The sequence below is a fragment of the Haliotis rubra genome, unplaced genomic scaffold (assembly GCF_003918875.1).
Source record: "Haliotis rubra isolate DU_JTF1 unplaced genomic scaffold, ASM391887v1 Scf857, whole genome shotgun sequence".
In the NCBI taxonomy this organism is placed as follows: Eukaryota; Metazoa; Mollusca; class Gastropoda; order Lepetellida; family Haliotidae; genus Haliotis; species Haliotis rubra.
The window spans coordinates 242,756-262,767 of record NW_025767587.1 but is presented as its reverse complement, the minus strand read 5'-3'; the positions used below and the strand labels follow the sequence as shown (position 1 = coordinate 262,767).

The window sequence follows — 20,012 nt, the reverse complement described above, 5'->3', positions numbered from 1 at the left end:
CCCTATACAGACCATTACAACCCTAACCCAACCCTATACAGACTATTACAACCTATACAGACTATTCTAATTGTAATATAAACTTTTACTATGATATCAAAATTCATCATCATCGAATAATTATTTATTGTATGTTTATTTAAGCCGACAACCAAACTTAGTTTATACTTTCTGCGCGCAGATTATAGGACAAACATATCTAAGAGTATATACACTTCATAAAATTAAACCTGAACCAAAGACCACGAATATATAGATCAATATTCAATAAACAACAACGCATTTACAAAAGAATATAGTTTCCTTTTATAATTTTGTCCTCAGTCCGATTAGACAAACGATTGTAAGGAGTCTGGACTAGTAGACACTCGCTGTTCCGTCAGAACTTGGAGCATCCTCGTCGTAGGTGTAGCGAAGCTTGTAGACTTGGAGGTCCCTGCATTGGGCTGCAGCCAGGTAATCGCTGTAGTCGTAGCTGATGACGTCGGATGATACCTTAGTGGCTGACGTTCCGTCCGATATCATACCTACTATGTCATCCTGAGGAGGAAAGGTGTATGTTTGGGAATTTACCAAACGAAAGTGAGAATAAATAATAAGTATGTGGTATGTCTTCTATGACGCCGGCTGTATTCAACTATTTTTTCATGATAATTATACTGAACAAAATACTATAGATCGTGAATATGGTTTTGGATACACTCTATATTATATGGTCTTCTGAGTCTTCATTGCTAAAATATTTCCAAAATAATCCCGGATAGACTAGGCTACATTTTGTTTGGGTAGCTGCAGTAGTGAGTATGGTTTTAGCAATATTCCAGCAATATCAAAACGGGGGAATACCAAAAATGGGCTTCCCACATTGCACCCATGTGGAGAATCGAACCCGGGTCTTCGGCGTGACGAGCGAACGCTTAGACCACTAGGCTACTCCACCGCCCGTAGCCTGCTGTGAGAGCATTATATTGTCTTAAACCGACGTATCTTGCTCATAATATCGACCAATGAGTTTGCTAAGTCTCGTACCCCGTCTGTCTGCAGTTGTACATACATTTGTTGCAAAAAAGCCAATCAACTCTCCTATACCTTGATCATACCCTTCACGGTTTGATTGTTGAACGCTGAGCTCAGGCTGTGATCGACGTGGACCAGGTAACACGCCAGATTGTTGTGTACCACAAGGAGACCCTGTAAACATGGTACATAGTATTATTATAGATCAATTTGTACCACAAATAGACTCTGTGAACATGGTACATCGTATCATTATAGATCAATTTGTAACACAAGGAGACCCTGTAAACATGGTACATAGAATCATTATAGATCAGTTTGTACCAAAAGGAGACCCTGTAAACATGGTACAGTGTAAAATGATAGATCAGTTTGTACCACAAGGAGACCCTGTGAACATGGTACAGTGTATCATTATAGATCAGTTTGTACCACAAGGAGACCCTGTAAACATGGTACATAGAATCATTATAGATCAGTTTGTACCAAAAGGAGACCCTGTAAACATGGTACAGTGTAACATGATAGATCAGTTTGTACCACAAGGAGACCCTGTAAACATGGTACAGTGTATCATTACAGATCAGTTTGTACCACAAGGAGACCCAGTAAACATGGTACAGTGTATCATTACAGATCAGTTTGTACCACAAGGAGACCATATAAACATGGTACAGTGTATCATTACAGATCAGTTTGTACCACAAGGAGACCATATAAACATGGTACAGTGTATCATTACAGATCAGTTTGTACCACAAGGAGACCATATAAACATGGTACAGTGTATCATTACAGATCAGTTTGTACCACAAGGAGACGCTATAAACATGGTACAGTGTATCATTACAGATCAGTTTGTACCACAAGGACACCCTGTAAACATGGTAAACATTACATTGGTGTGTACAAGTAGACCGTTTAAACATGGTCCGAGGTAACACGATCATAGTGCAATACAAGTAGACCCTTTAACCATAGTTCATTTTGACAGGATAGCTCGGTCTCTAACATAAAAACCCCAACATATCTTAACATTATCTAAATAGATTAGTTAGAACAGATATCAAGGTAGGCGCACGACTCTGGGAACGTCATTACCATGATATAAATACGCCTTAGTGTAAATTGCATGCTTAGATAAGCCGACAAAACACTTACATAAACTGTTTGGTATTACTTACGTTCGCTGCATGATATTCAAACCGATAGCCTTTGTACAGCTCATTAAATGACGTTATGGTGAAAATGAATGCCTACAAAGAAAACGTCACAGCAGTTACACAATAGCAATCAACATTTAACTACAAAGGTAATTCTTAATAATCTCATTATGAAGTTCTAAGAGCGGTAAAGGTACTGTCGACCCCATGCTTGGATCATGTTTCTATTTACAGTTGAAATATGTGACCCGATCAGGAATATTGCACTGATATAGCACAACTATATATATATAACAGGTCTCCACCCTGATACATCTCTCTCAGCCTCGATTTACGATTCTCAACATGGGGACAATGTTTGAAGCCCGTTACACAGTACACGTCACTTCACATTATTCAAAAGTACTGAGGCGGTAGGGTAGCCTCGTGGTCAAAGCGTTGCCTGGTCACGCCGGAGGCCCGGGTTCAATTCTTTACATGGGTGCAATACGTGAAGCCCATATTGCTGTTATATTGCTAACAGCGGCGTCGAACCACTCTCACGCACTCACTCACTCACTAAGTTATGCTTGTATTGCTGTGACCATTTTTCACTAACTCCGGACAAACTCTGAGAGCAGCTGAACGGCAACTATTTGTCAAGCAACTTTACAAAGGTCTTTATATATCAAATACAGAGATTGAAATACCAAGATCTGTCAGGTGAATAAAATGTTACTCACTGCACAACAGCCCAAAATTGCGGCAAAAGAAAACGCTCTCATTTTGAAGATTTGTTGGTGTATGGCCTTTACAGAAGTGCTGCGTTGTCGTTTGATAAAAGTTCTTATCTCTACAGTCAGAGGAAGTGTCTCACAATTCACAAATATACTTGCAATGAAGCAAATGTACCTAAGTAACCCGATGAATTACATGACCTCACTGGTAGCCATTGCCAGTTACGTCCCTTAGCGTAAACCGGGCCCGCTGTTTTGCGTTCCGATCCTAGAAGCACCACTATTCTTGGGTGATTTCGTTAGACATGTGGAAATCACTTCGCTTTTGTATGCCCACAGGATGCTGATTTAAGAAACAAATATATCCCAAATAATTACCTGTTAAAATACCCTTCATCTGCCATTGCTTCCATTCTATCCTCCCAAAATGAACATGTAATACGTAATCTAGCGCTTTTTGTAAAACATGCTGTTTTCCTTAGAAGCAATATATTATCTGAACTGTAATTTCTTTTGTGAAATGTCTGTAATTTGTGCTGTATATACTTGTATTACTTGTATATACTTGTATGTATATACAAACTTCTCCTGATATATGTACTACTGTACGCTCGGTATTCTCATCACGTGTATAATTATTATGTCCATAAAGACACAAATGTGGACTCATAAATAAAATGTACATAAAACGGCAACACCATCACATTAACACCAACTGTATAGGGACCTTTAGCCTTCACCATGTCAGAAAACTTAGCAAATCAAACAATATTTATATTTTTATTATTGTCCGCTGCTTGATGTGTGGGGGCGTCCGCTATCATTTTGTCTGCTAACACGTGTGAACATGCCAGGTTGTGGGTATCTAGAGGTATGTTTATAGCGAGTGTCCGAGTTTTGAATTTTCAGACGGATAAGGGAAGGTTACAAGAAGCCATTCATTCCCTTCATTACATTTCAACAGCGTTGACGTCAGTGTATAGATTCTTATTGGTGTGAAAAATACGGGTAGTCATGTCATCATTATGTAACACTAGCTGCAGGAGCTGCCATGTTATCATTGTATACACAGGTTGTCATATCATTAGTTTACTCACAGGGTGCACAAGTTGTCAATTCATTATTTTACTCACAGGATGCACAGGTTGTCATATCATTAGTTTACTCACAGGATGCACAAGTTGTCAATTCATTATTTTACCCACAGGATGCACAGGTTGTCATATCATTAGTTTACTCACAGGATGCACAAGTTGTCAATTCATTATTTTACCCACAGGATGCACAAGTTGTCAATTCATTATTTTACTCACAGGATGCACAGGTTGTCAATTCATTATTTTACCCACAGGATGCACAAGTTGTCAATTCATTATTTTACCCACAGGATGCACAGGTTGTCATATCATTATTTTACCCACAGGATGCACAAGTTGTCAATTCATTATTTTACCCACAGGATGCACAGGTTGTCATATCATTAGTTTACTCACAGGATGCACAAGTTGTCATATCATTAGTTTACCCACAGGATGCACAGGTTGTCATATCATTATTTTACTCACAGGATGCACAAGTTGTCAATTCATTATTTTACCCACAGGATGCACAGGTTGTCATATCATTAGTTTACTCACAGGATGCACAAGTTGTCAATTCATTATTTTACCCACAGGATGCACAAGTTGTCAATTCATTATTTTACCCACAGGATGCACAAGTTGTCAATTCATTATTTTACCCACAGGATGCACAAGTTGTCAATTCATTATTTTACTCACAGGATGCACAGGTTGTCATATCATTAGTTTACCCACAGGATGCACAAGTTGTCAATTCATTATTTTACCCACAGGATGCACAGGTTGTCATATCATTATTTTACTCACAGGATGCACAAGTTGTCATATCATTATTTTACCCACAGGATGCACAAGTTGTCAATTCATTATTTTACCCACAGGATGCACAGGTTGGCATATCATTAGTTTACTCACAAGATTCACAAGTTGTCAATTCATTATTTTACCCACAGGATGCACAGGTTGTCATATCATTAGTTTACCCACAGGATGCACAAGTTGTCAATTCATTATTTTACCCACAGGATGCACAGGTTGTCATATCATTAGTTTACTCACAGGATGCACAAGTTGTCATATCATTATTTTACCCACAGGATGCACAGGTTGTCATATCATTAGTTTACCCACAGGATGCACAAGTTGTCAATTCATTATTTTACCCACAGGATGCACAGGTTGTCATATCATTAGTTTACCCACAGGATGCACAGGTTGTCATATCATTATTTTACCCACAGGATGCACAAGTTGTCAATTCATTATTTTACCCACAGGATGCACAGGTTGGCATATCATTATTTTACTTACAGGATGCACAAGTTGTCAATTCATTATTTACTCACAGGATGTAAAGGGATACCATGGCACACACAACATGAGACCGCCATGTTTGACAATAACTTGAAAATATAAATGAAAAATCTAAGTAAACTCCAGACTGATAACAAATAAGGTCCATGATGCAGGAGTCTGTGAAGTAGCCCCGTGTTATAGTGTTCACTCGTCACGCCGAGGACCCGGGTTCGACTCCCCATAGGGATGCAAGGAGTGAAGTCCATACCTGGCGCCCCCACAAGTGACATGGCTATAAATTCCTAAAAGCGGCGTAAAACCATATTCACTTACTCCTTGAAAAGACAATTTTCTTCTTTTTGAAGCGTTGGTATGTCATAAGATCATCATAATACATCATAATTCCAAACCTTGTGTCAATGTATATGGCACCCGAGTAACGACATCCCGTATATATTTGTGAAAAAACCACATTAAAACATTTTTGTGAAACAGTCATGTTGTAGCATCGATGTACTCGGAATGATCCGGGTTTTAACTAATCTACCAGCTAGCCATGCGGCTAATGGTATCTGGTGGTCAGGCACGCTGACTTGGTTGACACAAGTGCTGGAACGAACGAACGAACGAACGAACGAACGAACGAACAGAATCATATTTCTGATGCCCACTGTCTATGTCACATCAAATGCATGCTGCACCAATACTGCAGCGCCGGTTACATTTAAACACCGTCTTCGTCATCTGCTACGGCTTCTCTCTTCATAAATAATATCAGTTCCCAGCGGGCACACAACGTTGAGTCAACGTTTAATCAACGTTGACTTTTGGTTGTTTGGTTCATCAACCTTTCATAAACGTTGATTCAACGTTTATCATGCGACCAAAGAAAGTTAGTCGAGATTCGTTTAGTTGTCAACGTTGTTTCAACGTAAGGAACCAACAAAATGTCAACTACTAGTAATTGTTTCCTTGGCAAATTTGATACATAATTCATATTGGTAATAGGTATCCAACTTAGCAACTATCATTTCGGAACATTAATTTCATAAAAGATCAAGATCGAGCTAGTGACAGATATAATCTTATATATTGTTTGATTGTGCATCGATCAACGGACGGAAATATTACGTAAATCGCAATTGAAAATGAAAAGATCAATGATTTTAGGTATAAAGTCATCAGTTATCCGAATTGCATTACATTTGATATTTTCCCACAAAACTGTCAAAATTGTATAATTCCCGACAATTTGCTTTCAAACACATGCCAGATGTTGACCTTTCGATTGCCTCGTTTGGTCATATCCGGACATGCGCACAATTATCGCGCGCGCAAAGGCAGTTGATCGTTGTAAGTTCACTTTGGCGAAGTTCAACGCAATATCGTTCTATCTTCACGGCATGCTGGTGTTTATTTGGTAAGTATGCCCTTCATGTATAATGAAAACGTAGGAATGTTGTTTAAATCTAGCAGGTCAATGTAGCAAGAATCTCCGAATTAGGGCTCATGTTTATCTCACAAGGTTACCGGTATGTCACGTACATGTTTCTCAATTTCGTGGAAGCCCGTGTTTTCCATGAACTTGTTTTGTTATTTTTCAATATATTTGCATGCATATATTTGGCATTTTATTATATAATCGAATAAGATTTCCTTTCGTACCCATCACCTGATTTCAACTTTGCAAATATACATTTTCAAATAATCAATGAAGTACATCAATATAAGGGACCGTTCATAATTTATGGGTGGTGGTGGTGATGATTTTAAGTGGGGTGGGTGGGGTCGGGTGTGGTGTGGGGTGTGGGTGTGGTGTTTAAACACATTTTGTTCAGGGAGCTAAGGAGGTCAGCAATTTTGTACACACGTGCTATGTTTAATATGATGCTTAGAAATTATGGGAAGGGGAGAGGGGGTCATTGATTTTGTACATGACATGCAGGGTGGGGCGTCACTTATTTTGTACATACATTTTACGGGGTGGGGTGGGGTGGGGGTAATTCACATTGTACATGCTTCTCGAAAAAATCATCATCACCCCCAAGCCATACATTATGAACGGTCCCTAAGGGCAGCTATACAAAATCGAATAGAATTTATCAACATTTTATATTGCATCACATTTTTATGAACATTTGTTCGTTTGAATAGATCTATCAGTAAGTTGTGCATTGAGCACGCTCTGAACCCTGTGAACATATGTATATTATTTGGGGGGAAGGGGGATGGAGAATGGCGAAAGGAAATCTTTCTCAGATCATGCAACGAAAATTCACATCAAAATGTCTTCTGCAAGTCTTTGTTAAGGATGAAATTGTATATAATTTATTTGAATTTTTATTTATTTACAAAATGTGTAACTTCACTAATGATTCTTTGATGGGACAATTAACAAAACTGCACTCACAGACTTTCATTCTTACACTTGTTTGGAAGGGATGTGATGATTCATGTCTCTTAATGGTTAAAATGTTACATACAAAAGAAGTAATTTAGTAAGGAACATTTAATTATGAAATAAGATTTAATTTTAATGGAATTTGCAGAAATCTCATCTTCGAAGATTGGGTGGCATCAATTTTGTGGATCACATAAAAGGAGCAATGCCAAAGTAACAGTTTTTAACATTTCACTTGTTTCCAGTATATCCACCACAAAGTTTAAGAGAAAGATGATAATGCTCTTTCATTACCACCTGTTTTGAATATTTGTGATAATGTTTGGTCTTTTTTGGTGATAATAGTTGGTCTTTATCTTCATTTATATATTAAGGTTGATCATGTAAGAGAATAATTTGACAATGATTTCTCCCGGAGATGTTTAGTTTAATGAGCACTCCCTTGCTTGGCGCCATATTGTTTTTCGCCGTAAAGGGCTGGAAGCGAGATAGCACGCGAGAGGGCAGAGGTCATAAATTTATAGAGATATATAGATGTTTATTGCTGTGAGACACACTCTTCATGTATTTGGTCAGCTGTAGAATTTGAATATGATGTTTTTTATTATTGTCAAAGTGTAGGTTTTTCATTATTTTGCATTTAAGTGTGTGTGCAGTGAAACATGCTGAGATTGGGAAGAGTCCATTATTTAGAGTACAGGTATTGTTAGATATCAGCATTTTATGTACATGTTCCCTTGTCAAGATCATCTGTCGAGTATATTAGAGAGAAGGTGTATATTTGTAGTGTTTTAAATCAGAGTTATTTTCAGTGTATGACCTACATTTCAATATGTTTCGGCCACCTGTCACCCCTTTGGTCAAATAGAGTAGGACTTCCATTTCTTGGAATTGAGAGTCAGAGACACACTGTTTCCAAGAATTTGCGTGTGACAGCGATGTTTGTTTACGAGTACATTTAAGTCTTTTTGAGTGTAGATAGAATAAGAGATGTTATTCATTGTCTTATTATATTCAGGGTATGATAGATTATTTCTGGCAGTGTAGAGTTTAATCTCATTATTTTATTGTTCATGATTCAGAGAGGCATAGTTATGACGTCACAGATATTATACGAACACTTCATTATATGAGATTTTCTAAGCGTTCCTATAAGAGATTAAGTATAAACATTTCTGAATTATGAAGAAGTTATTTTTCTGAGTTTTATGAGTGTACAAATGACAAAGAGAGAGAGAGTAGATAATAGAGAATATATTGTATACTTATGAGAGCTCATTATTGTTTTCAGAACTCCATGATCCATACTTCCTTGTGTTTGGGAATAAATGGTGTTGGAAGACCTCCCACAATAGACTTGTTCTTTGACCTGTGAACCACCACCCATTTTGTTTTCTTATCATTTAATGTAAAATGGCTTTTGTTACAATTTATGACTCCTGTTAGCAAAATTGCTACATCAGTACAACTCCTATTTTATTTTGAAATAATCATTTCCGAGAATCTCTAAAGAAAACTAAATCTAACAGAATAACAACAATCTTCCATTGTTTTGCAGGACAATGTCAAACAATTTGATGTCAAGAATGAATGTTGATGGGCAAAACGGCAAGTTTTCTTTTAAGAATACAAGGTTGTATTCAATCATCTCTGGTAAGTTAATTACCAAATGCAGCATTTTCATCATGACCATAGCAAATAATATATGACAGTAAAGCATCGTCTAATTCATCCTAATTCATAGTCTTATTGAATAATCAACTTGCAATTGAGGATTTTCTTTGAAAATGTTTAAGAAAACTTCCATTCCTTTAGTTGAAAATATAAATTGTTTACACTTTTCGTCATATTTGTATGGATGCTGTTCATGTACATGTTACATATGTTCACATGCCAAGTTATAGCAGTGAAATGAACCTTTCAAGTGATTGATTAAACAAATACTTGAATCATTTAAGACAATATATCTTCCATATAAAATTATTCATGTATTTAAATATAAAATTTCAGAATGTATCCTATCTCATGGGAATGAGATGGGAATGCATCCGAAGCAAATTTCAAGAAAGAGTTAGGAACGTTTCTGAAGTATCCACCTGACCGCCAGGCAGGGAGTGGCAGAAAGAAGAGGAGCTGATAATTGTGTTTTTGCAGTTGTAATTGAGTTGAAAAATCGGATCTGTGGTATTGAAATTGGTGGCGTAAATGTCAGTTTATTGCTATATGCAGATGATATTGTGTTATTAGCACACACCTACAGACTATGTCATGTTTGATGTTTTACATTATGCTTTAAGCCACGTTTCTCTCTGTGTGTGCCACGTTTCTGTGTGTGTGTGTGTGTTCATAAAGATTTCATGAAAAGTGACTTGTTTTATGTGCTGTCTTCAGGTATAGTTCCTGGTCATCTTGGATCCCTTTCATGGTGAAAGTAATTGTATTGTGTCTATTCAGGGGTCTGTCTAATACCTGAAATTCAGACAAAATGTCTTCTCGGAACAATTTCCACCTTTTTAAGATAACAATACAACAGTAAATAGTTTTTCCTAATTTGGAATACTCTTTTCTTCTTACTGGAATTATACGTCCGACTGACATAAAACTTAAATGAACATTATATTGAATGTGGAATTTTAACCAAGTATTTTATCAGGTAAATATTTTTACTGCAATTTTCTGTTTGAACACTGTTTATTGCAGGTAGCTTTTTGGGTGTTTTAACTGGATGCAGGAGTTTGGTGCTACTTTAGTGTAGTTTAAAGATGAAGTGCGAGTCCATTTACAGGAAAGCGTAATACCTCCAATACACAACCACGAAACAACCCATTTTCAACATTAATAATATGTCAAACTTTAACGTTGATTCCACGTCGGATATCTACGTCTAAAAAACTTTCATATACTACCTATTACCAATCTAATTTTAACGTTGAGGACCAACCTATTCTCAACGTTGAAACAACGTTGATGTGCCAGCTGGGTTTTTATTGGTGGACATGACCGACACGTGATCGACACGTGACCGCCGACGTTCGGACTACAGTTTCCGTGAAGATCACATGTTTGGTTTCGAAATATGTTTTACAAGTTTGGGATCAATATGTAAGACCTTAAAATTGAAATCACCCTTTGTTTACCTCCCAATTGATGCAATGTTTGTCATGACGTGAGTGGTGCGATAGCCTAGCGGTTAAAGCGTTCGCTTGTCATGCCGAAGACAAGGGTTCGATTCCCACATGGGTGCAGTGTGTGAAGCCCATTTCTGGTGTCCCCCGTCGTGATATTGCTGGGATATTGCTAACAGCGGAGTAAAACAAACTAAACTCACTCACACAGTTACGCATTCAGTCATATGACATAACAAAAAATGTGGTCTGATATACAGGTGTTTATTTTGTAGAGGGTGCTGTGTACGTGAGTTCGTACACGCGCTTCCTGAAGCATTCGAAGACTGCCCGGATGTCGTGGTAGTCTGATCGGATTTCGCTGAGAGTGGCACGGTGCTCTCCTTGGCCGCTTCCGATTTGGGCTAAAACATCGTCCTGCGGAGTAAGAGATTTAGTGGGTTAGTTGGTGATATTTTATGCCGCATGTTTTTTCTATTGTAATAGGTCCATGATGATAGAATTATATGAATACACAAATGCCATATAGAAAGTACTTTGTGTGCTGGCGATTAGGTGCCTGACTCTGAGGGTGCGGGTTCGAATCCCGGATGGGACTCAACCCAACAAAACTATAAGAATCTGGGCCTAGATTTTTGAAGCTCTCTTAGCGCTAAGATAGTCGTAAGTGCCATACATACATTAACATACTTACGACTATCTTAGCGCTAAGAGAGTTTAGAAAATCTAGGCCCTGTATTTTACTAAGAAAGTGTAATCCCAAATATAACATGTTAGATGGCATTATAGCTCACCAAGGGGGCGAGGTGTAAAATAGTTCGGCGTATAATAGCCGTTTATGGACATGCTGTCAGGATTAGGTGCCTGACTCTGAGGGTGTGGGTTCGAATCCCGGATTGGACTCAACCCAACAAAACTATAAGAATCTGGGCATAGATTTTCGAAGATTTCTTAGCGCTAAGATAGTCGTAAGTACCATGCCTCAACACTAACTTACGACTATCTTAGCACTAAGAGAGCTTAGAAAATCTAGGCCCTGTATTTTACTAAGAAAGTGTAATCCCAAATATAAAATATGATAGTTGGCATTACAGCATACCAGGAAGTGGGGGGGTGTTAACATAGTTCGGTATATAATAGCCGTTTATGGAAATGCTGTCAGGAAATCTTTATAAAAATTTGGTACTGGTGTGTTAAACTGTGTGAAGCGTTTGTTTGATTCTTAGTCGTACTCATGTTGAGTTAAGCTGATCGTATCGACAGCCATTTAGGAATGGGATGCAGAAGCATGGTGGTGGGTGTTGAAAGGTGCGGAGGGATGTGGAGGAGAGTTGATGGGTGTTCGGGGGGTTTTGGCGGGTTGACTGGTGTTGATGGGCGTTGGGGTGCGTAGAGGAGAGTTGATGGGTGTTCAGGGGGTTTGGGCCGGTTGACTGGTGTTAATGGGCGTTGAGGTGTGTAGAGGAGAGTTGATGGGTGTTCAGGGGGTTTGGGCGGGTTGCCTGGTGTTGATGGGCGTTGAGGAGTGTGGAGGAGAGTTGATGGGTGTTCAGGGGTTTTGGCGGGTTGCCTGGTGTTGATGGGCATTGAGGTGTGTAGAGGAGAGTTGATGGGTGTTCAGGGTGTTTTGGCGGGTTGCCTTGTGTTGATGGGCGTTGAGGAGTGTAAAGGAGCGTTGAGGGGTGTTGATGATTGTTGAGGAGTGTTGAGTGATCTTAAGGAGAGTTGTTGAGGGGCGTTGAGTGGAGTTGAGGACTGTAGTGCAGAACTGAGAGGTTTAGGGCGTGATGATAGGTGTTGTGATGTGTTGGGTGATCACAAGGACAGTTGAGGTATGAGTGAGTGAGCATGGTTTTACGCCGCTTTTAGCAATATTCCAGCAATATCACGGCGGGGAACACCAGAAATGAACTTCACACATTGTACCCACGTGGGGAATCGAACCCGGGTCTTCGGCGTGACGAGCGCACGCTTTAACCACTAGGCTACCCAAGCGCCCTGTTGAGGTATGATGGCGTGTGTGTGTGTGTTTGTCGAGGAGCGTTGTGAGTGCGTTGAAGAGCAATGAATAGCGTTGAGGATTGGTTTTTAGTGCTCGGGAATGCTGATGAGCGTTGAGCAGCGTTGATTTTCGATGGTGGGTGTTGAAGCGTGTCAGATGTGTTGAGAGGTGTAAAGGGGTAGAAGGGATGTTGGAGCATGTAGTGGGTGTTTTTTAAGGTGTTGAGGGATGATGAGGTGTGTCGATGAGTACTGAAGGGTGTATTGGAGGGGCATTTAATGGGTGTTGAGAGATGATGAGGTGTGTCGATGAGTACTGAAGGGTGTATTGGAGGGGCATTTAATGGGTGTTGAGAGATGATGAGGTGTGTCGATGAGTACTGAAGGGTGTATTGGAGGGGCATTTAATGGGTGTTGAGAGATGATGAGGTGTGTCGATGAGTACTGAAGGGTGTATTGGAGGGGCATTTAATGGGTGTTGAGAGATGATGAGGTGTGTCGATGAGTACTGAAGGGTGTATTGGAGGGCATTTAATGGGTGTTGAGAGATGATGAGGTGTGTCGATGAGTACTGGAAGGGTGTATTGGAGGGGCATTTAATGGGTGTTGAGAGATGATGAGGTGTGTCGATGAGTACTGAAGGGTGTATTGGAGGGGCATTTAATGGGTGTTGAGAGATGATGAGGTGTGTCGATGAGTACTGAAGGGTGTATTGGAGGGCATTTAATGGGTGTTGAGAGATGATGAGGTGTGTCGATGAGTACTGAAGGGTGTATTGGAGGGGCATTTAATGGGTGTTGAGAGATGATGAGGTGTGTCGATGAGTACTGAAGGGTGTATTGGAGGGCATTTAATGGGTGTTGAGAGATGATGAGGTGTGTCGATGAGTACTGAAGGGTGTATTGGAGGGCATTTAATGGGTGTTGAGAGATGATGAGGTGTGTCGATGAGTACTGAAGGGTGTATTGGAGGGCATTTAATGGGTGTTGAGAGATGATGAGGTGTGGTGATGAGTACTGAAGGGTGTATTGAGGGCATTTAATGGGTGTTGAGATGATGAGGTGTGTCGATGAGTACTGAAGGGTGTATTGAGGGGCATTTAATGGGTGTTGAGAGATGAGGTGTGTCGATGAGTACTGAAGGGTGTATTGGAGGGGCATTTAATGGGTGTTGAGAGATGATGAGGTGTGTCGATGAGTACTGAAGGGTGTATTGGAGGGGCATTTAATGGGTGTTGAGAGATGATGAGGTGTGTCGATGAGTACTGAAGGGTGTATTGGAGGGGCATTTAATGGGTGTTGAGAGATGATGAGGTGTGTCGATGAGTACTGAAGGGTGTATTGGAGGGGCATTTAATGGGCATTTATGATGGGTGTTGAGAAGATGATGAGGGGTGTGGGTGTTGAGAGATGAGTACTGAAGGGTGTATTGGAGGGGCATTTAATGGGTGTTGAGAGATGATGAGGTGTGTCGATGAGTACTGAAGGGTGTATTGGAGGGGCATTTAATGGGTGTTGAGAGATGATGAGGAATCTATGTTTCAAAGGATGAAGGTAAGTGAACAGATTGAGACGCGATGAAGCATTTTAAGATTAACAGGGTACCGTACTTCAATCTTGTAGCGTTCTTGGAGGTCCCTCATTTCGTCATCCTTCCCAGGGAGGGACACCAGAACGCAGGTGCTGGTGTTGGTGACCACCAGCAAATCCTGAAAGTAAATCAACGCGATAAGTGTCTGCGCGCCAGTGTCCCTGTGTGATTTTATAGTTTTGTATTAGTCTGTTCTGTCGGTGTGTGTGTCTGCGTCAGTTTGTGTTCAACTGTTGTCGGTTTTACAGTGCTCGCCAACTGAGTGAGTGAGTATGGTCTTACGCCACTTTTAGCAATATTCCAGCAATATCCCAGCAATATTCCAGCAATATCACGGCTGGGGATACCAGTAATGGGCTTCACACATTGCACCCATGTTGGGGAATCGAACCCTGGTACTCGGCGTGACGAGCCAATGCTTTAACCACTAGGCTAAGGTGTACTGAGGCAGCATGCCACAGGTTACCATTGATCCTGAGACCAGATCATGTACCCTGGCTCCGACTATAACATTAATGACGTGCCAGGAAGGGCAACATCAATGTACCATATTTTCGCCTGTTTTTGGACAACCCTGCCATGGTTCGTGTAAAAGATATTCAAGATTATGTCCCCTATATTGACTTAGTTCGTGAAGATGTTTACCAAAGGCCTCATACTTCCTTATAGCCGAGTATGTGCGATTTGTTTTGTTGCAATTTTCTGAACAAACATGAGCAATATATAGCGCCGTACATTCTCCATCATTAACGGGACATGTTACCATATTTTTTAGCATTTCCATATTCTTATTCAACGTCACCCTGATCTTGGAATACCTTTCGTTGATAACTGTTTTACGCCGCTTGTATCAATATTCCAGCAATATTATGGCAGGGGACACCAGTCATATCAATCTTGTATTCACGAGGGGAATCGAACCCGGGTCTTTGTTGAGACAAGCGAACTCTTTAACCACTGGGCTACCCCAAAACAGATATGCCCAAGACACATACATGAGATCAATATATGGCACATGTGACTTGTTTGCAAACAAAGGGAAATAGTGGACTGAATAGTCACTTGTAACGTTCAAAGAGGGTTGTCTTTAAGACATGGTGGATGTTAGAGTAAGAACTGTTGTAAGCCTTATCAGAAAAGAGTCCCAGAGTGATGCAGCGACATATTAGAAAGAGTGAGTGAGTTTAGTTTTACGCCGCACTCAGCAATATTCCAGCTATATGGCGGCGGTCTTTAAATAATCGAGTCTGGACCAGACAATCCAGAGATCAACAGCATGAGCATCGATCTGCGCAATTGGGAACTGATGACATGTGTCAACCAAGTCAGCGATCCTGACCACCCGATCCCGTTAGTCGCCTCTTACGACGAGCATGGGTTACTGAAGATCAATATTCTAGCCCGGATCTTCACGGGTCTATTAGAAAGATCGAGAACCAGAAGGCTGGAAGTATAAAGAGGAAGCTCGTCAGTTGGATCTATTTTCATAGTCACCAACAAGTCGGTGCTATAAAACCCTGCAGCAGTATAACGGTTTCAGAGAAAAATATGGTTTTCAAGTCAAACGCAAGAGCAACTTACTCACGAAACCAGTCATGAAATACAATAATGTGTGGAACACCTTTAAGTTGAATTATACTTACAGCATAGGAGTGGTAATCAAACGTGTAGCCGTGGATTCGATCAGGGCGGTAGTTATTTGGATACTGAGCCTATAAACATCAACATAATAAATTATTATGTACACAAAATGTTTCAGCGCCACATTAGCAGTATTCGGTATTACCATTTTTTAAGCACCGCACATCACCTCTTTAAGTGGTGAGCGAGTTGACCTCTAACGTTACATAAGCGTTATTATTTACAGTTATACGCTTAGAGCTTTGGTAAAACCACGAACATGCGCAGTGTTCTCGCAAACCAAGGACCATACAACGCTCGAAACTGGTCCTCGCATACACATAAGCAGATCCTTATTTACCTAAGGGATAAAATTCTGCTTGTGATGTTTTAATCAATATGTCTGTTTTAAAACTGAAATCTTACCACAGCAATCCCAACGAGCAGAAGAGCAAACACCAGCTTCATGTTTTCAGAAATATGTTCTGTACAAGAGACCACATCTCTGACGAGAGGTATTTTATATGTTAGATAAGATAAGTCTCGTGGAATAACATCGTGACAATGGAATACTCAAAATAGATAAGTTTTAAAAACTTATTAAAACTGCACTAGAAAGTGAAGTCGTGGCCGGCCCGGCCACAAATACATCGTTATTCATTTTTACAAACACTAATTCTATTAGCCAAACATTTTTTTTCATCCGTAACCAGGATACCAGATCCTGCGTTTAAATGATTATTTCATAGGTTTCAAATAAAATATTTCTTTGAGTTCACATTTTTACTTCTATGTTTTAAAGTTAAGTGTTGTATTTATTGTATTCGTAAATGTTTAAATGCCATTGGTACTTGATACTTTTGTGTCGGTGGGCGAGAAGTGTTTTAAAACGAAGCGGTGTGTGTGCATGGGCCTGTGCGTGTGCGTGTGTGCGTGCGCGTGCAGACGTTTGACATGGCGTGGGTGATGAGGTCGTGGTGATAACGTGCTCTCTATTGAGGGTTGTCTTGGCGAAAATATGTGACCTTGTTTAGCTAATCTGAAAGGTTTAGAGTACTCAGTATGGTGAGGTGAGGTGAGGTGAGCTGAAACTGGGTTTTATGTCGTGCTTGAGAATATTTCGCTCATATGACGACGTGCATGCGTGTGTATGTGTATGTGCGGCTGCTTGTACTAGCCCAGACTTAAGCTGGTTTTATAGTGCTAGCCCACTGAGATACCACGCCGCAGTGAAGCATGAATACCCCACTCAGACACATTAAACTGACTCCGAGCCGACCAGTCCTTGTTGTACCCATTAATGCCGAGCGCCAGGCAGGGACCAACAAGTACCATATTTTAACGTCTTTTGGTATGACGCGGTCGGGGATCGAACCCACGACCTTACTCAGCATGGTAGTGGAGGCCGCGGTGGGCGAGCTGTCTAAGGCGCCAAGTTAGTAATCCAGCGAGTTTGAGGTACCGGGATCGAGCCCACCTGTGACCGGGTGTAAAAACCTTGGTACTCTTTCAGTGTTGTCACAACCCCTAGTGTACAGTACACAACCCTGTGCACTTAAAAGAACCCACGAATCCGCTGGTAAATGATCAAATGGTGGCAAACACCTAGTTGCGGGTACAGCAACGTTTCAGTGTACTTGGACAAAATACTGTGACTATGTGTCCCAGTCCACCCAGCTGTGAATTGGTATACCTCGTAAGGATGGAAAGCCACATTAACTCGGTGCGCCTAGTGGCTGCAAGTGTTGTATGATCCCCCAGGGAGTTGAGATTGATAATACGAAGTGCCGTTGAGACTGACGTCCTATGATCGTGGGAAAAACAAAGCGCCTGTGAGCAGCCTAGCTGGAACTCGGCGCTATATAAATAGATTATAATAATATACATAATTATCTGTGAACAGAGAAACAATGTACGTAACCATATGTTTGGTGTTCATCCACTTTGTATCCCCACATGGGTACAATGTGTGAAGCCCATTTCTGGTGTCCCCCGCCGTGATGTTGCTGGAATATTGCTAAAAGCGGCGTAAAACCAAACTCAGTCAGTCATCCACTTTGTCTGGATCCTCTATATGAACACACACATTCTAGTTGCAAGTGTCTGTGTGTGATTTGTTACAAGTGTTTGTGTGAAAATGATTCGTGTCAACTGTGTGTATAAGTTGTTTTTGTCTCTGCAGTCAACAATATGTGTATGACTTTTAAGTTAACCCGACCTTAAGTCCAGCATGATTCAACACCAGGCGATGTGGGATATCGGGGAGTCCCGGCAACAAATTCGGTTTATTTTTATAATTTCATTTACCATGTACGTCTGTATGTATGTTTTGGTTTTCCTTTTGTGTGTGTGTGTGAGCGTGTGTGCGCGCGTGCGTGCGTGTGTGCGTGTGTGTGTGTGTGTAACAATTCCACTTTCGCCACAACTTCCAATATGTTATTTCCATGCGACTTATTACAAAAATAACTTTGATATCTGTAATAAATTGACTCCATTTAAACCAAAAGATAGATTGACAATGCATCCATTTTCTTCACCAAAATGTACCATCCCTGGAGGCATCCCAAGTTTTGAACCCTAGATTCACATGACTTTTGGATACGTATTTTAACATAATAGCCAGAGTAGAACGCCTGAAATTCACAGCAATGGAAAAAACCCTTAACGTTGCGTTAATCCGCGTAGATGGGGTATCTAATGATTTAAATTATTTAATATTTTTAATGCATTTTTTTTCAAAAATGACAAAATGTATTCACGAGAAAATCAACTAATATCTGTCAATCTGCTAAAGGGGCAAGACGGCCGAAGTCAAGGCAATTTACTCTTCAGAGTTGCCCCACTTAGACAGGCCTGAAACCTATGACAGAAGGGACAAATATCTGTTCTCCGCAATGGCATCTCTTGTGTTGTCAGCATCAAAGCCGTGCTGGTATGTTTCACTAATATGGTAAGCACCTTACACTACATAACTTCGGGGTTCTCTCCCACATTAAGCAGACACTCTGTAATATGACAGTATTACAGCTCTAAGCAGCCTTAAACCCAACTCACAAACCGGATGAGTATTATCTGACAAGAACATTAGCTTGACGTGTCGTGTCGTGTCGTAATCCATTCAAGAACATGTCCATCAATATTGGTTCACTGTATACAGTGGAATCTGTCAAATCCGGACTCTGTGTAATCCAGTTTCCCCCATAATCCGGACTACTCTTTGAGTCCCCGCAAAATTGTTCTTAATTTATCATAAAAGCTTGCTATATAATCCGGACTCTCAATTACGGACCACGGACTAAAATAACAGTTCCAACAATCAACTTGCTATGAGAACAATGTTTTTAATCCAGACTTAGCTGACTAAAATAACAGTCCGCTACTTCGGTCGGGATCCTAATGGCGGCCAACTCAAACCACAAGACTGGCAGTTTCTATCTTCGATGTAAAACGGAAGTATGTTCTAATATGGGAACCTGTGTTGGTTTTCTTTCTTATATCATAACGATCACTGTCAACGTAATTTTACCCCAAATGTTAAAACAGAATGTTTCTATTAGCTGCAGTGAAGTCATGTGTCCCTCCGATATTTATAACTTCGTCCGGAATTCTTCACAGCAGCCATTGTCATACTGCGTCTACTCACGCCTCGAAGTGTAGTTGACAGAAAATGGATACGTATACATATTTTGTTTCGCTAAAAGTCATGTATTGCTTGTACGGAGGTCCAGGAGACGAAGGATGCTTTCAGTATCAGGTTTCGTAGATCATGAGTGATCAAATCACCTTGAAGAAGCTACTCTATCATTATCATTTTAGTTGAGTGAGTATGGTTTTACGCATCCTCGATAATCTCCAAGGGTATACGTTACGATCACTCTCCACTAAACCCTGGATGCATCCATGACTTGGGGGCGATGATTTTATTACCTCCCTTGACTGGCTCCGCATTCTCACAGTAGCCAATCAGCTAAGCCGCCGTTACATCCGAGCTTGCCAGTATC

The 20,012-nt window shown here is 40.4% G+C and overlaps 2 protein-coding genes across 2 annotated transcripts; both read right to left on the bottom strand.

Moving 5' to 3' along the window:
- Positions 1-288: 288 nt before the first annotated feature.
- LOC124262817 lies at positions 289-3,057 on the bottom strand. Its single transcript, XM_046697383.1, has 4 exons — positions 2,903-3,057; positions 2,202-2,273; positions 1,090-1,191; positions 289-540 (listed from the first exon to the last, which is right to left on the bottom strand). Exons 1-4 carry the CDS (start codon positions 2,942-2,944, stop codon positions 358-360), a joined length of 399 nt encoding a protein of 132 aa, XP_046553339.1. The 5' UTR covers positions 2,945-3,057; the 3' UTR covers positions 289-357.
- Positions 3,058-11,048: 7,991 nt separating this feature from the next.
- On the bottom strand, positions 11,049-16,564 carry LOC124262812. The gene is made up of 4 exons (XM_046697379.1): positions 16,438-16,564; positions 16,035-16,103; positions 14,411-14,509; positions 11,049-11,217 (listed from the first exon to the last, which is right to left on the bottom strand). The coding sequence occupies exons 1-4, from the start codon at positions 16,477-16,479 to the stop codon at positions 11,065-11,067; spliced, it is 363 nt and encodes a 120-aa protein (XP_046553335.1). The 5' UTR covers positions 16,480-16,564; the 3' UTR covers positions 11,049-11,064.
- Positions 16,565-20,012: the final 3,448 nt, after the last annotated feature.

Coding starts and splice junctions, on each gene's coding strand:
- LOC124262817 (XM_046697383.1), bottom strand. CDS start 2,944: ATGAGAGCGTTTTCTTTTGCCGCAATTTTGGGCTGTTGTGCA. Junction 2,274..2,902: donor CAATTTTGGGCTGTTGTGCA/GTGAGTAACATT, acceptor TTTTCTTTGTAG/GCATTCATTTTCACCATAAC. Junction 541..1,089: donor CCGTGAAGGGTATGATCAAG/GTATAGGAGAGT, acceptor TTTCCTCCTCAG/GATGACATAGTAGGTATGAT.
- LOC124262812 (XM_046697379.1), bottom strand. CDS start 16,479: ATGAAGCTGGTGTTTGCTCTTCTGCTCGTTGGGATTGCTGTG. Junction 16,104..16,437: donor TGCTCGTTGGGATTGCTGTG/GTAAGATTTCAG, acceptor TGATGTTTATAG/GCTCAGTATCCAAATAACTA. Junction 11,218..14,410: donor AAGAACGCTACAAGATTGAA/GTACGGTACCCT, acceptor CTTACTCCGCAG/GACGATGTTTTAGCCCAAAT.